At 45.9% G+C, this 16,631-nt stretch overlaps 1 protein-coding gene across 1 annotated transcript in view; it reads right to left on the bottom strand.

Moving 5' to 3' along the window:
- Positions 1–2,011: 2,011 nt before the first annotated feature.
- NOB1 (NIN1 (RPN12) binding protein 1 homolog) overlaps positions 2,012–16,631 on the bottom strand; it is a 30,775-nt gene continuing 16,155 nt past the window's right edge. Inside the window, exons 6-9 of the mRNA XM_033943222.1 lie at positions 12,836–13,075; positions 6,444–6,541; positions 6,057–6,201; positions 2,012–2,918 (exon numbers count right to left, since the gene is read on the bottom strand). Of these exons, the coding sequence (XP_033799113.1) occupies positions 2,652–2,918; positions 6,057–6,201; positions 6,444–6,541; positions 12,836–13,075 (750 nt within the window). The 3' untranslated portion in view covers positions 2,012–2,651. The remainder of the gene's footprint in view (positions 2,919–6,056; positions 6,202–6,443; positions 6,542–12,835; positions 13,076–16,631) is intronic.

The raw sequence follows: 16,631 nt of genomic DNA, 5'->3' as shown, positions 1-16,631 counted from the left end.
AGCACATAGAGGGTAATAGGGCTTTCTCCTTTCTTGTAAGGCCAATGAAAAATCTTGACTAATACGGATCAAAGTTCCATTGTATTTCAACTCATCCCGCTTGGCCCGGTATTGCTGTAACAGCTCCACTTTATGTCTAAAATTCAGGAGCTTCAGGATTACTACCCGCAGGCGTGTTTCCAGGCCAGGTCGAGGGCCCAAACGATGTGCCCGCTCCAGGCGCAGTGGCCCCACTGAGGGTGGTAGAGGCAATTCATCCCGCAGCCAGCGTTCCAGGACATCCAGCAGCAGCCGATCAGCAATTGTTTCTGGAATGCCCATCAGGCGCAGGTTGGATCGGCGCGAGCGGTTCTCTAAGTCGTCAAGTTTTTCCGCTTGTGAGCGTACCTGGGCCTGCAGCGTGCTCAAGTCTGCATTTCTGGTTTCAGAGGAATCTTCTAAGTTTGAGACCCGCTGCTCCAATTCCGTAGTGCGAGCCGCTGCGGCAGCCAGTAAAGTTTCGATGTTGGAGATTTGGGCAGAGAGTGATTCCATTTTTGGGGCCAGGACTTGCGCGACCGCTTCTTTAATATTGCCCAGCGCTGCTTCTGTAAGGTGAGTAACCGGAGCCGCAGGGCTCGCCGCCATCTTGGCCTCAACAGGCCGCACTCGTTCGCGATCTTTTCTTGTAGATTTAGCCTGCATGGAGTCCTGCGACCTCGTTATGTATCTGTCCATACAGTTATAGCGCCCCGAAAGTCGCCGCACCAGCGCTTGGGGGAGAAATCGTCCCGTAGTGCTAATAAGTATTCAGGGCAGCCCCGGAGCGAGCAAGGAGACGTCCTCACTCGATCATGGTATCACGTGACCTCTTCATATTAAGTTTTTAAATAAATAAATTATGCCCTCGGCAGCCTTAAACTGGTTTGTCACATGGCTCCAAGATATGCTATGTAATTCAGTAATTTCAAAGAACTTTAATGGAAAGTATGCAATTATCAGAATGGGACACTAGACAGGAAGACAATTTTTTACTATTTGGCAACCTTATTTAGATACATTAACACCACACATTATTTAATATGTAAATACAGTTCTAAAATGGGGGAAAAAAGGAGAGGGAATTGGATATATTTGCTTTTAGTGATAATGTTTATTATATACTAACTCTGTAAATTTTGGTTTTCTTCTTTTATTTGAAATGATTTTTTTTTACTATTTTGTTTGTATTTGAAATTTAATAAATATGATTTACATCAAAGAACTTTATTGCTGTAGCTACTTCTTGCCAGGATTTGAGCTAGGCATTGTGGGCAATGTAGTCTTACACATGCCTGCTTACCAGTGATCTTTCTCCTTTTTCATCTAAACTTGAATCCTTTGGCTCACCTTTACTTCCTGGGCTACCTAGTGCTAAGTTCTGTTCCTATTGGCCTCCGACTCTGCCCTCCCCTCCTTATGAGAATTCTTTATCTGGAGAGGGGGTCACAATCCTTCCTCCATCAGCAACACACATGGCTCTTCCTAACCTCTAACAAAAGGACTAACTTTACAGCTCTTAAGCTATCCGAGCACATGCAAGGATACTCAGCAACCCAGCTCTGAAACCTTCCAATTTCTTATCCTTATCTACCGGCAACATTCTGAAACTAAGAAGTCTGAACCCAGGGAAACTGGTAAACATGAGTACATTTGCTCAATAAAATATACTTCAGAAAAGTTAGGATTTCCTGCATGTGTTGGTGTGTCTGAGGCTTAGCTTTCTGGTAGCACAAGACAGAAAACTCCATATTGAGAGAGCATTGGATGAAGTTAAGAGGCTCAAGAAGTAATCTAAGGAAACAAACCCATCTCTGACTATTGAGACACTGCATGCATACCCTGGGATCATAACCATGATATGTTGTTGCTACTTGTGACCTGGACTGGCCACTATAGAAACAGGAAACTGAACTAGATGGACCAGTATTCTTACTTTTGGATTACCAGTCTCTTAGTTGTGTGTATATATTAACATTACACAGGTATTATCTAGTATGGAGCTTTGTTATTATTTCATTGAAAGATGATTTGTTAAATCTTAAAAATAGAACATGCATCTCAATTTCATGAACTTACAAGAATTATGTATACTGTTATGAAATGCACCAGAAAATCAAGCTGTCAAAGTGGAGACCTTCAGATCTCCACTTTGATCTTTACTCTTCGCACACAGACACATAAGAATTTATCTGCAAACAGGTGTGTTTCATCTTAAAGTTCACAGCCACATTTCATGTGGGTTAACAGATGGCTGTGCTTTAATTATCTTTACAATTATAAATAGCTGCTGGAGAACAGGCAGAGAATCCAAGAACTTCTCAGAAGGGCTTCCATCTTGAATCTGTTCACACTGCTCTCAGGACACTGGTGGCCTCCCCAGTACTGTATACTACATGCAGAAGGAAGCTGTGGTTTCTGGTCCCTGGCTGGAAAAAGGTGCTGCAGGGGCTAGGAGAGATAGGCAGGAGGACAAATGCTTGGGTATCAGTGAAGACACAGCGACCGATGCACCCCTGAAGGAACAGTGTAAGGTTCTCAGCTACTTTTTCATGAAGTAATGTACAACAGACTCTGTGTGGAGAGTTGCGTATCAGTTATTGCTTTTTATGACAGTCCCCTTTTCTTACTCATCACCTCTTCTTTGTACCCTTCTTGCTACTGTTGGGATTCATCCGCCTCTTTCCTGCGCCCATACCACCGTCTCGGATATGCAAGTTGGCTGCTCGGCTATAAATGTCATTCTCAGCGAATGGCGACACACTTGCAGCGTAGTCGGGGTCAAACACATTTGTCTTCTGTCTTGCCTTTTTGGAGAGTCTCTGTTGTGGGAATTGTTGGTCCGCAACCAGATAGGGGTTGTTGCTGTGTTTTCCACCAGCTGCTTTCGATAGAGAATACTAAATCAGACAGACAGACAGACAGCAGTTACTCATCTGAACTTTTCATGCCCCAACAGTTAAGCTTCTTGCATCTTTACCAAAATCACATTACAAGATAAGAACAGATACTACAGTATTAATTACTTCTCTAGCGCTACCAGATGCACATAGGGCTGTACAGTCACAAAGAAGACAGCCCCTGCTCCAAAGAGCTTACAATCTAAACAGCCAAGACAGGCAAACAGGATGTCATGGATACAGTTAAGGGGAACAGTTAATCTGCTGGCTGGATTGGTGGGCAGTGGGGAGTAGGTTTATGGATTGAAGGCTACATCAAAAAGGTGGGTTTTCAGTCTGCTTTTAAACAAGGGAAGGGGCTTGGCGGATAAACTCGGGTCATTTATTCCAGGCATAGGGGGCAGCTGAATGAAAGGAACAAAGTCTAGAATTTCTACAAATTCTCTCCCAGCAGTACCTGTTCAGCCCTATTTGAGACCAGGGCCACTGGAATGCCTTTTTGTTTGGGTGTGCCAAGCTCCATCCCCCAACCACACCCTTAATCCCAGCATCTCCTCTTCTCTTACCTATCATTCCATAATCTCCCCCCTCCCATGGCATCCAGCATCTCTATCCTTCCTTAACCTTTCAAATACCTCTCCACTCCCATAGTGTCCATCATTTCTCTCCTGCCCTACTCCTCTCTGATGGTGTCCAACATTTTCCTTCCAGATCTCTAAACCCCTTTCCAAGCTATCCAGCATTTCTCTCCTTTTATCCCCCACCTCTTCAGTATTTTTTTCCTTCTTCCCCAAATGTCCAGCATTTCTCTCCATGTTTCCCTCCCCTCACCTATCACTTCATCATCTCTTTCCTCAACCCCCCCCCTCGGTAGTATCCAGCATTCCTTCTCTTCAACATCAGCATCTCTCTCCTTAAGCCCTCACTCATGGTGTTGAGCATTTCTCTCCTTCCTTCAGTATTCTCCCTCCCCTTCCAGGTTAAGCACTGATTCTGTTTACCTCTCTCCCATGGGTGGCAACTCTGCAATGCGATTAGATTAACTATACAGCTTTGCGGCTTGTACTCCGATGAACTTCCTTGTTTAAAAGGGGGGGCTGGAAGCTGGCAGGCCTTGAGCATATGCAGATGTTCAAGGCTCCACGCCTTTGCTAAACAAATTGCAGCAATGCAACCTGGTGGAAAGAGGTAAGAAATCGATGCTTAGCATGGGAGGAATGCTTTGGAGATACCAGCTGACAGGATTCACCGCAGCTTTCTCTTCACTGGCATGGCTTCACGCTCCTGCCAGCCATGTCAAGAATTCCCTCCCCCTAGGGCCCACTTTTGGCATCTTTGGGGGAGGTGAATCGTTGCTCCCCGATGAACTCAGATCAGTGGGGCGTCACGTGGCAGAGAAGGCATGAGAACGACCAGAAGCTCCACCTCTTTACTGCCGGTTGACACAGCACTGGCTTCGGGAAGAATTCTCTCAGCATATTAAGGAAAGAGGCTCCTGTGGGCCCAGATTAGGCTTTGCAGTCCTCTCAGCCTATCCATGAGCAGGTAAGGTTTCTAACTTCCTGCAGGCAGATCTCAGTATCAGGCCTACTTCTGTAGCAGATCATTAGCAATACAAAAAAAATTCAAATATAACTGCTTGCAGGCTTCCTGACCCCCCTCCCCTCCCTGGGGTTCAAGTTAGGCAATACAGGGGGAAGTGTATCAGCACCATGCATGGATTTTCAACATTAGATGCTAAAAAATTTCAGCATGGGCCTATGCCACCATCTTTATATTACCAGCATACGGACGGGGGTTCTCTGTACCAGGGGGCTTAATGATAGGGTTACCAGATTTTCCATCTGGTCAAAGAGGATGCAAGGCCCCACCCCCTGCATATGACATCTCCGCATCGCGCATGCACTCCAGACTTGGCCCCGATCTCACCAGACATCTGGTAACCCTACTTAATGAACAGAATTGCCCCCTGTGTTATGATTATTTCATTCTGCTTAGCCCTCTAGAAGGGAACAGGACTAGACCTCTAAACCTGTCATTTTTATTTTGTATGTACAAACTACATTTTTAATCTGCATATTTATTTACGATTTATGTGGACCAGAAATATCATTTGCTAAAGCTCAAGTCAGAAGATTCTGCTAAATATATAATAAGTGTGTGTTTATCTCTAGGTATATTCTTATATATATATATATTTTTCTGATGGTACAGACTGAATGGACCGTATGGACTCTCTCTACGCGTCATTTCTCCCATGTTTTCAAGAACTTTACTGCTATAACTATTACGCATTGTTCTTCTTTGCTCTCCTGCAACCAGACGGCAAAGAGGCACCTCAGAGAAAATTAGCTCTAGCAGTCCCTACTCCAGACTTGTGCTATCAGGGACATGTTTATTCACTTAGTACGCTGTAGAGGCAAGATGTCAACCTTGCAGCTGATCATTAAATCACAAGACAGCCATATCGAGAAGCAGATTCCACTGTTTCCACAGAAATTTTTCCCATTCTATAGTTTTCTGTTCTTAACATGTCAATCACTTCTAAACAACTTCTTCAGAGGCCTCCACCGTGGACCCTTATATGGAGCATCTTTGCAACTCCTTTCCGATTTACACCAAGACATGATATCAGTTGTGACTGTCCAACTTTCTGTCCTCACCACTCTATTTTTCTCCTTAATATATCACACAAGTAGCTAGGGGCTCACCAACAAGTGTGACTACAACTCCATAAACAGCAGGGGGACGTAGTCACACCTCCCCCTCTAAGATATATGTATATATGACTGCTTCAGCTAAAGACAAAACTTAGTATCAAGGGGAGGGACCCACTGAAGGCAGGAATCCCTGCACATGCTCAGTAAGTCACACAGAATCAGTCTAAGGACTTCTCCAACAAGTGCGACTACATTCCCCGGCTGTGTACGGAGAAACCCTGTTACAGCTAAGCAACTGCCCTTTTTACTCTTTTGGGATCCTGCTAGGTACTTATGACCTGGGTTGGTCACTTGGGAAGAGGATACTTCCGTCTGTCCCAGTGTGACAACTCTTCTTATGTTATAAATGATCTCATAGACTAAGCTATAGAACTGTAACCGGCTGCAGAATTCAATATAGAAGCAGCAGCTCCCTCACCTTAAGTCCTCTTGGATTCAGCACCTTTGGGTTTCTTGAGAAATGCATGTGAAGGCTGCCATCCTCGCTCACCATCACAGCCACCTTCTTTAACGTCTTGTTCCCACAGTTAGGACAGAACACCATGGCCATGTCAGAAGTGGTCCTGAGAGAGTTCGGTAAACACATTAATATAAACCTAAATAGTTCCCATGTTAACTTTTGCGATTCTTTGTCATTGATGATTTTATGAATGTTTTATGTAAACTGCTTTTCAAATCATTCATTGGTATTAAACACAAACAGCTGCAGGTGGGCAGAACACACAGGCTGGAGCCCTCAAGGCAAGAGTCCACATCCAACATGAAGAGGAGGATGCCCTGGGCTGCTTCCACACAACGTGCTCACCTGAAACAACCATGGCAGCGCAATATGTAGTTTCTAGTTTGACGTATCTGCATGCCATTCACCTCCAACACATGAAGGCCCATCTGAAGGAGAACATTCTAGGGAGGAAGAGCAAGAACCAAGCAAGGGTTAACAGCAGCTTCCACCAACAGACAAACTGTCTCAGGGACTATCCTACCACTTGCGTTTATGCTGCAGATATGAGAAAATATCAATGAGAGGGACACAGGAAGAAATAAAAGCAATTCAATTCAGCCAAATTCAAATCTGAGTAATGCAGGGCTCCATTTTGCTAAGTCCTACAAAATTACCACTTGCTCTCCAATTTCAAGCTACTTCTTGTATTAGTTGATATGTTAAATCACAATGCCCATTATTCATATTCAGCCAAATAAGGAGAAATTAGGTTCTTACCTGCTAATTTTCTTTCTGTTAGCCTGTAGACCGGTATAATTCCTTTACGGATGGGTATTATACCTCACTGCTACCAGCAGGTGGAGACTGAGATCAAACTTGTATATTAGTACAGCTTCCCCTCTACTAATCCAGTCTGCCGAATAGCCAAGCAGAACCTAGGAAAATTCTTAACAGAAAACATTAACATACACTCCGAACAGGAGTGGAAAAACAACAAACATCTGCAAACTACTGTTGGAACATGTGTAGAACTTTATCCTGGAAAATAAAACTTCTCTACAGCTCACCAGCTAAGCTGGCTGAGCCATCGCTACTGTTCTTAATTTTCAATGTCCCTAGAAAAATACCAGAACCCGCAGAAAAATTCAAAATCTGCATGCAAGCAAAAACCCGCAATCACTGCACAAAGACAGATAGGGTGGGGAACTATACCGGTCTACAGGCTAACAGAAAGAAAATTAGCAGGTAAGAACCTAATTTCTCCTTCTGTATCGCCTGGTAGACCGGTATAGTTCCTTTACGGATGAGACGTACCAAAGCAGTACCCATCAAGGGCCGACACCAGAACACATTCACCGAATACCGTGTCCTGACGCGCTTGAACATTCACACGGTAGTGTTTGACAAAGGAATGCAGAGAAGACTAAACTGCAGCCTTGCAAATATCCACTGGAGGCACTAGAGAATACTCAGCCCAAGAAGCTGCAAGACCCCTAGTGGAATGAGCCTTGAGAAATTCTGGAACAGGCTTCTTCTTCAGAAGATAAGCAGAAGCAATAGTCTCTTTGATTCAGTGCACAATAGTAGCCTTAGAAGCGCCATCCCCCTTACGAAGACCCACTAGAAGGACAAAGAGATGATCTGATTTCCTGATCTCCTGGATCCTCTGTACATAAGAGCGAAGGACCTGACTGACATCCAACTTGCGCAGCTGTCTCTGCTCGGAAGAGCCTTCCCGGCTATCCAACACTGGGAGGACCACTGCCTGATTGACATAATAATAATAATTTATTTCTTATATACCGCCAAAGCCATAGAAGTTTGAGGCGGTTTACAATAAAGAAGGGCTGGACAATCAGCAAATGGGTACAATCAGAGAAGGGGTACAATCAGCAAATATAATCGGTGAGTGGGAACAATCCGCAAAATAGATACAATTAATAGAAGTAAGCAGGGGAGCTGGTACAATATAAGGGGTCAAGAGTAAGGTGAAAAGAAGAAACTATCTTTGGCAGAAAGGAAGGAACAGGCCTCAAGACAGCCCGCTCCCTAGAAAACTCCAAGAAGGGAGCCCTACAAGACAACGCCTGCAGCTCAGAAACACATATAGCTGAAGTAATGGCCACCAAGAAGACCGCTTTAAGAGTAAGGTCCTTCAAAGAGCAGTCGCTCAATGGTTCAAAAGGAGGGCATACTAGAACTAGATTCAGATCCCAAGAAGGAACACAGGACCGCACAGGAGGCCTGAGCAACTTGGTCGCCCGCAAAAAGCGAATCACATCAGAAATGACAGTCAAACACTGACCTTTCAACAACCCATGAAAGGCTGACAAGGCTGCAAGCTGAACCCAGAGAGAAGACCAAGCCAGTCCCCTATCTAGGCCATCCTGCAAAAATTCTAAGATGTTAGGCAGGGAAGCACGAAAAGAGAACACCCCTCGTGCATCACATCACTCCTCAAATAGACGCCAAACCTTCACATAAGCCTGAGAGGTAGAAAGCCTCCGGGACCCCAAGAGAATTGAGATCGCTTTATTTGAATACCCCTTCTTACCTAGGCGACCCCTTTCAAGAGCCAAGCTGTAAGACAGAAAGGACCTGGATCGAACATTGGAATGGGACCCTGAGTCAGAACATCATCCAAGAGAAGCAGAGGAAGAGGATCCACCACCAGATGCCTGTACCAGATCCACGTACCACGATCGTTGAGCCCAATTCGGAGCCACCAGAACCACAAGACCCGGATGGCGAAGTATGCGGAGAAAAATTCTGCCCACTAATGACCACGAAGGGAACACATACAACAGCCCCTCCGTTGGCCATGGTTGAACCAGAGCATCCAGGCCCTCAGCCTGACCATCTCTGCGACGACTGAAGAAGTGAGGTGTTTGGGCGTTGACACTTTTGGCCATCAGGTCCATGAGGGGCTGACCCCAAGACTGCACTATCAACTGAAAGGCCACGGGGCTTAGATACCATATTCCGGGATCTAGCACGTGACGACTTAGGAAGTCCGCTTGAACATTCTCCACACCAGCTATGTGGGATGCTGATATTTCTTGAAGGTGCGACTGCCCAGACCATATGCAGAGTCGCCTCCTGTGCCACCAAAGTGCTCCTGATGCTCCCCTGATGAATGACATAGTCCTTTCTGATGGGCCACCCTGACTGACTTGCCCATCAGAAAGGACTGGAAGGCTAGCAACACCAGACAGATGGCTCTGGTCTCCAAGACATTGATCGACCAAGAAGCCTCCTCTGTGGACCAGGTGCCCTGAGCTGAGTGACCTAGACACTGAGCCTCCCAACCGAGAAGACTGGCATCCGTAAGCAGCACAGTCCACTGCAACTGATCCAGACTCGTCCCTTGTACAAGATGAGGGTTCTAGAGCCACCAACGAGGACTGCCCCAAACTAAGCCCGGAAGCGGAACAGGGTGATCCAGACTGTGCCTCTGAGGTGATCACCTCTGAGGGCCCGCAACTACCTCACTACATTGAGGGAAGCCGCCATCAACCCCAAGACTTGGAGGAAATCCTGTGCCCGAGGACCGCCATAAGCAGGCGAATCTGAGATTGCAATTTACTTACCCGGGCCGGGCCTAGATATTCCTGGCGCTGAGATGGAGACAACCGGCTCTTGGCAAGGTTGACTACCCATCCCAGCAACTGCACTCCACCACCTGTGTCGTTATCCGGGTGCTCTCCTGGAACGACTTGGCTCGAATCAACCCATCATCCAGGTAGGGATGAACAAGAATGCCCTCTTTTCGCAACGCCGCCACAACAACCATCACCTTGGTGAACGTCCACACAGCCATGGCCAGACCAAAGAACTGATAATGTTGCCCCAACATTGCAAAGTGCAGGAAGTAATGATGGGAGGGCCGAATGGGAATGTGTAAGTAGACCTTGGACAGATCTAGAGAGGTCAGAAACTCCCCCTGCTGAACCGCCAGAATCACAGAGTTTCCATGTGGAAGGAAGGCACGTGAAGAGCCCTGTTGATCCCCTTCAAATCCAGGATGGGCCAAAAGGTCCTTTCTTTCTTTGTCACCACAAAGTAAATCGAGTACCAACCTGTGCCCCACTCCTGTGGAGGAACTGGAGCCACCGTGTGGAGATTTAACAATCTTTGAAGGGTCTGGCGGAAGGCCTGTTGCTGCCACGCCACCTGCGAGGGAGAAGTGAGAAACCGGTCTGGCAAGAAACAGGCAAACTCCAGAGCATAGCCGTCCCGAATCACCTCCAGAACCCACTGATCAGAGGTGATGTCTGCCCACTTTGGATAAAAATCCCGCAGCCAAGCACCCATCGGAACCAAGATGGGCACCGGCAAGGAGTCATTGCGCAGGACGGGCGGCAGGAGACACGGCGGGGGCACTACCAGCCCCCCGGCGGGCCCCATGAAAGGACTACATGCGCTGGAAGAATCTGCTTCTAGAGAGCCCAGAAGATGGAAAAGAGGCAGCCCCTCTACCAGGGCGGAAGCGGCGGAAATCATGCCCACGAGCAGCGCCACTTCGAGCCAGCAGCCTAGGCCTATCAGGCAAGCGAGGCACTCTGGAATCAGTGAGAGTCTGAACCAACCTGTCCAGGTCCTCAACAAACAAGAAAGATCCGTTAAAAGAAAACTTTTGTCAACTTAGCTTTGGATGCTGAATTCGTCGACCAAGCGGGAAGCCACAAGGTACGGCGTGCTGCCACTCCAAAGGCCAAAGACTTGGCAGAAGCTCGCAAGAGGTCATACATGCCATCCGAGAGATAAGAAGCACCCAATTCAATTTTGGCAACTTCTTGCTTTAGCAAGTTCCAATTCTCAGATTTACTGTCGAGTAAATGCTGGGCCCAACGAAAACATGCCCGAGCCACTAGCCTGCCACACATCGCCACCTGGACCGACAGAGCTGTCGCATAAAAACTCTTATTAAGGAGGGATTCCAACTTACACTCCACCGGGTCCTTAAAGGTCATACCACCCTCAACAGGCATGGTATGCCTCTTAGAAATGGCCGAGACCACTGCGTCCACTACGGGTGACTTCAAAGTGTCCCTATTCCCTTCAGGAATGGGTTACAGGCGAGCCATGGAGCACACAAAACGAAAAGGGGCTTCCGGCACCTGCCACTGTGTGAGCATAATATCCCGAATATCCCGATGCATAAGAAAAGAGCGGGAAGCAGAGCGGATCCCCTTACGCAAATGGTCCATCATACACGGGGACTCCGACACGATATCCTCAAAGTGCAAAACTGAGGAGACCTGCAGAATTAACTCATAAAGCTCTTCCTGCTGAAAAATGTGCATCACAGACACATCTTCCCTCGCTGGTGGAATGCGACCCCCCCAAGAGGATCCTGGAATTCTCCCAAAGGGCCCAGGTCCTCATCAATAACATCTTGCTCCTCTAGGTAAAAATCCTCATCCCAAGAGACCCTCGGGCATTTGTATAAAAGAGGAGTAGAGGGGGGGGGGCAAATCCACTGCTGTGTGGGGCCGCTCCGGGGAAGACGTCGAGGGACACCCCCCCTGAGACTCCCGGAGTGGACAAGGAACCTCCTGCCGCCAGCACATAAGATTTACAAAGTGCTAACATAAATTCAGGGGGAAAGACCTCTGGCGGCCCCAAGGGACTCCCTGCCCCAGCAGGGGATCCTGACATACCTTGCCCCTTTATTTCAAGAACAGGGGGAAGGTCACCTGAGGTAACTGAGAGGGAGGAGGAGGTTCCCACCGAAAATGGATCCAAAACCGTCAAAATCGGAGTTCCTGCGGCCTATCGCGTCTGAAAAGCCTGGGACTTTCCTGATGCTGAGGCCAAGGAACCGACCGACATGAAAAGGGAATCCCCAGCCGGACCAGCAGTAAGGGAATCCTTTCTTCCGGATCGTCGGCAGCTGGGGAACCCTCCGCGTGGGCATCGGGGGAAGCCTGGGCTTCCCCGCGATCCAAAGCCTATTTGCGAGGCATCATCAGCGGGGCGCCCTGGCTGCCAGCATCCGCTGCCGACGAGACTGCCCCACTGTTCTGGTCTGTACAATGCTTGCACAGACTGGCCACGAGTATTTCGCGTATGGAACACAATGAGCACTTTTTCCCTTTAAAAGTGCTCATTGTGGTGGAAAACACTTTAGCTGAAAGAAAAAGTGCCAGTTAGTTGAGAAAAACACAAATAGACAGGCAGTTTTACAGGGAAATGAGCCCTGTAGACTGGCACATCTCAGGATTATTATTATTTTTTTTAAATCAGAACAGACCAACCACGGCTCTCAAAGCTGGAGGGCTGACCAACCAGGGTGCCAAGCCGCCTGCTGAGGCACTTCTTCAAAAATATGGGGAGGTGGAGGAAGGACCCAGCATGAGACCTGCCAAGTTTAACACCCCCAGGTCGGACGGATCCCCAAACAGGACTCGTCCAAGCTCTATCTGATATAAAAGGGGAACCAGGAGTCCAAAAACAAAGTTCCAACAGTGCTAATGGCGGAGCCAAAATTAGCCTTACCATCTGCTACCAGAGACTGGGGAAGACTGGATTAGTAGAGGGGAAGCTATACTGATATACAAGTTTAATCTCAGTCTCCATCTGCTGGTAGCAGTGAGATATAATACCCATCCGTAAAGGAACTATATCGATCTACCAGGCGATACAGAATAGTTTTATTTAAAATATATTTGATAACGGCTTTACCACCCTCAGGACAGCTTGAACAGATGACAGCAATGCTCAGCAGGGAAATACAGAGCTCCTAAGCATACCTGCATGGCAAAGTCAGTGGTCAAACATCCAACTGTTACATTGTCTGGCACCTCCTGACACCCCAGTTCAAGCTGAATTTGTTTAATGTTCCTGGGAGTGATCCATCCTTCCCCTTCATCATCAGTTCCTTCCCCTTCCTCCTCACCGCCAGTGACCGCTTCAGTGTTCAGACCCTTGGCACTACTTCTGGCCCCCAGTGGTTGTGCTTTACCAATCTCTGCAGCGACTGTGTCTACACTCTGGACAGAACAAGGAGATTTAGTTGGAATCTTTTTTTTATTATTAATATAAGATATACACAACAAACTTTTTATGAACAACATGGAAATTGTACATATACCATGCAAATAACTAGCAGGAAGCTCACTATGACAAGTGTCTTAGCTTAGCCTAAACCAAAGTAAAAGGCCTTGTTTCTTAGAGCTTCTCACCCTATTAAGTCTAAGTTAGCTTAGCAGGGTTAAAAAAAAAAAAAGGTTGCATAACTTCCTAAAAGAGAAGTCCATAAGCAATTACTAACATATATGTGAGAAAATTCATTGCTTATTCCTAGTATAAGCAACATAAAATCTCTTTTTACTCTTTGGGGTCTTGCCAGGTACTTGTGACCTGGGTTGGCCACTGTTGGAAACAGGATCCTGGACTTGTGGTCTGTCCCAGTATGGCAGCTCTTAAAATCTTCATCTAATATAAACCCCATTCCCTTCCCCCCAGACCCACCTAAGCACAGTAATGCTCCCAATCTAAAGGGATGTAGATCCAAACCCACCCTGTCAGTGGACTCAAACTAATTATCAATACAGTCTATTAAAGATTTCACTGTTTTTCAGCATTATATCTGCTTAATTTCTCTTCTCCTCCTCCCTGTTTCTTACTTAAAAAAAACAACAACAAAAATAAACCCTTCTCTTTCCTTTGTTAAATCTTATTTCCTCTTTATAGGAATAAAGATAAGACTTATAGTCCCACCCACCTCAGGGACCACTGTTCATATATAGAGACCCATATAATCAGGACTTCACAACCAATCAAGATGACCTTTATTCTATGCAATCACTGTGGTGCTTTAATTCCAAGACATACTATTTGGAGGCTTAAGGCTTGCCCCATCTGTCTTCAACTTGCCAGTATTAAGGAGGAGCTCTGCAAACTTAAACAGGAATTGAATACAATTAAAGCAGCTTCCATCACTCCACAAAATCATACCAACTTACCACCTCTACCTCAAAGAATAAAACAGCCCAGGAATAAATGGGTCACAGTAGGCTCAGGAAGACTGCGACATGTAACACAGGAACATCCACCTTCACAAATATTACCTCTACAGAATTCATTCGCTCCACTAGTGCACTGCGATACTCAAAAAAACAGAAGGAAGGTGGGACTGGAACCAATGAAGGTAACTCAAGAGAACAAGCGCACCCTAAGCACAAATAAAAAAACCCAAAACAGAAAACTATTACTGTTGGGGGATTCCATCATCAGAGGCATTACTATTACTGTTGGGGGATTCCATCATCAGAGGCATTAACCTTGGAACACAGGGCGAGGAGACCAAAATAGTGAAATGTCTTCCAGGATCCTCAGCTACCAGGAGTTCCAGGCAAATACTGACTATAATTAAGGAAGAAACTAAGGATTTTAACACTGATGTTGTTATCCATCTGGGAACAAATGACCTGGCCAACAACTCCACACTTGCAGCACAGAAAGCTTTTCGGGAGCTTGGTGAGGGCGTGAAACCTTTTGTAAAGACTTTAGCTTTTTCTGAAATACTGCCTGCATATGGAAAGGGAGAGCAAAGAGTGAAAAACACAGAGGACTTTAATAGATGGCTCAGAGCCTGGTGTCATCAAGAAGACTTCAGGTACATTGGAGAATGGGGAAATACATGGAAGGACAAGAAGCTATATTGCACTGATGGGCTACATATTACTACAGCAGGAAAAAGAAACCTTGCAGAGAAATTTAGACAATATTTTTCTAGGCATTTAAACTAGAAGGTGGGGGTGGTGTATGTACGAAGCACAATTATAGAGACCACCCCCGGCAAAAGAAAAGATGTGATAGTAGTAAAGGCTGCAACATAAGCAATATCAGCAACTCATTTCTTGGTATTGCAACGGAAAGTGAAACGAAACAAAAATCCATACGAAAAAAGAGATTATCACTGAAAAATAGCTGGAAAGCGATGACCACAAATGCTCGCAGTCTAAGCAACAAAGTTCATGATCTGCAAGCCCTGATATTAGAGGCAGATCTAGATATTGTTGCTATCACAGAGACATGGTTCAGTGAATCACATGGATGGGATGCAAACATACCGGGATATAATCTTTTTAGGAAGGACAGAGATGGTCATAAAGGTGGAGGAGTAGCTCTCTATGTAAAGATCAATATCCAAGCGACCGAAATGCAAGGGACCTGGGGAGAGGAAGAAGCGATATGGATTGCTCTGAAAAGAGAAGATGGAACTTCTATCTATGTGGGTGTAGTCTACAGACCTCCGACTCAATCGCAGCAAATTGATAAGGATCCGATTGTGGATGTGGATATCCAAAAGTTTGGAAGGAGAGAGGAGGTTCTGCTGTTGGGAGATTTCAACCTGCCGGATGCGGACTGGAATGTTACGTCTGCGGAATCGGAAAGAAGTAGGGAGATTGTGGATGCCTTTCAAGAGGCTCTGCTCAGACAAATGGTGACGGAACCCACAAGGGAAAAAGCAATATTAGATCTGGTCCTCACAAATGGAGAGAGTATCTCTAATGTTCGAGTGGGTGTTCACCTGAGAAGTAGCGATCATCAAATGGTTTGGTTTGATATAACGGCTAAAGTGGAGAGCAGCTGCACGATACTTAAAGTCCTAGATTTCAAAAGTAGACTTTAATGCAACGGGAGAGTACCTGAAAAAAAAGCTGTTAGGATGGGAGGAACATAAGAGAAGTGGAAAGACAGTGGTCCAAGCTGAAAGGAGCGATAAAAATGGCTACGGACCTTTATGTGAAGAAAATAAATAAAAACAAGAGAAAAAGGAACCCGATATGGTTCTCCAAACTAGTGGCGGAGAAAATAAAGGCGAAAGAGTTGTTGTTCGTGAAATATAAAAAAAACCAAGAAGAGGAGAGCAGAAAGGACTACAGGGTGAAACTGAAAGAAGCCAAGAGAGATATACGTCTGGCGAAACCACAGGCAGAAGAACAAATGGCTAAAAATGTAAAAAAAGGGAGACAAAATTTTTTTCAGATATATTAGTGAAAGGAGGAAGATGAAAAATGGAATTGCTAAATTAAAAGATGCTGGGAACCAATATGTGGAAAGTGATGAGGAGAAAGCAAATGTGCTAAACAAATACTTCTGTTCTGTGTTCACAGAAGAAAATCCTGGAGAAGGACCGAGATTGTCTGGCAAAGTTACACGAGAAAAAGGAGTAGATTCTGCGCCATTCACAGAGGAGAGTGTTTATGAGCAACTTGAAAAACTGAAGGTGGACAAAGCGATGGGACCAGACGGGATCCATCCCAGGATACTAAGGGAGCGCAGAGAGGTTCTGGCGAGTCCTATTAAAGACTTGATCAACAAATCTCTGGAGACGGGAGTGATTCCTGGGATTGGAGGAGAGCGGATGTGGTCCCTATTCATAAAAGTGGTCACAGGGATGAAGCAGGAAACTACAGGCCGGTGAGCCTCACTTCAGTTGTTGGAAAAATAATGGAAGTGTTGCTGAAAGAAAGGATAGTGTATTTCCTTGAATCTAATGGGTTACAGGATCCGAGGCAACATGGCTTTACAAAAGGT

The sequence above is a fragment of the Geotrypetes seraphini genome, chromosome 4, assembly GCF_902459505.1.
Source record: "Geotrypetes seraphini chromosome 4, aGeoSer1.1, whole genome shotgun sequence".
Classification (NCBI taxonomy): Eukaryota; Metazoa; Chordata; class Amphibia; order Gymnophiona; family Dermophiidae; genus Geotrypetes; species Geotrypetes seraphini.
The sequence above is the reverse complement of the archived record's forward strand: the minus strand, read 5'-3'. Positions and strand labels throughout refer to the sequence as shown.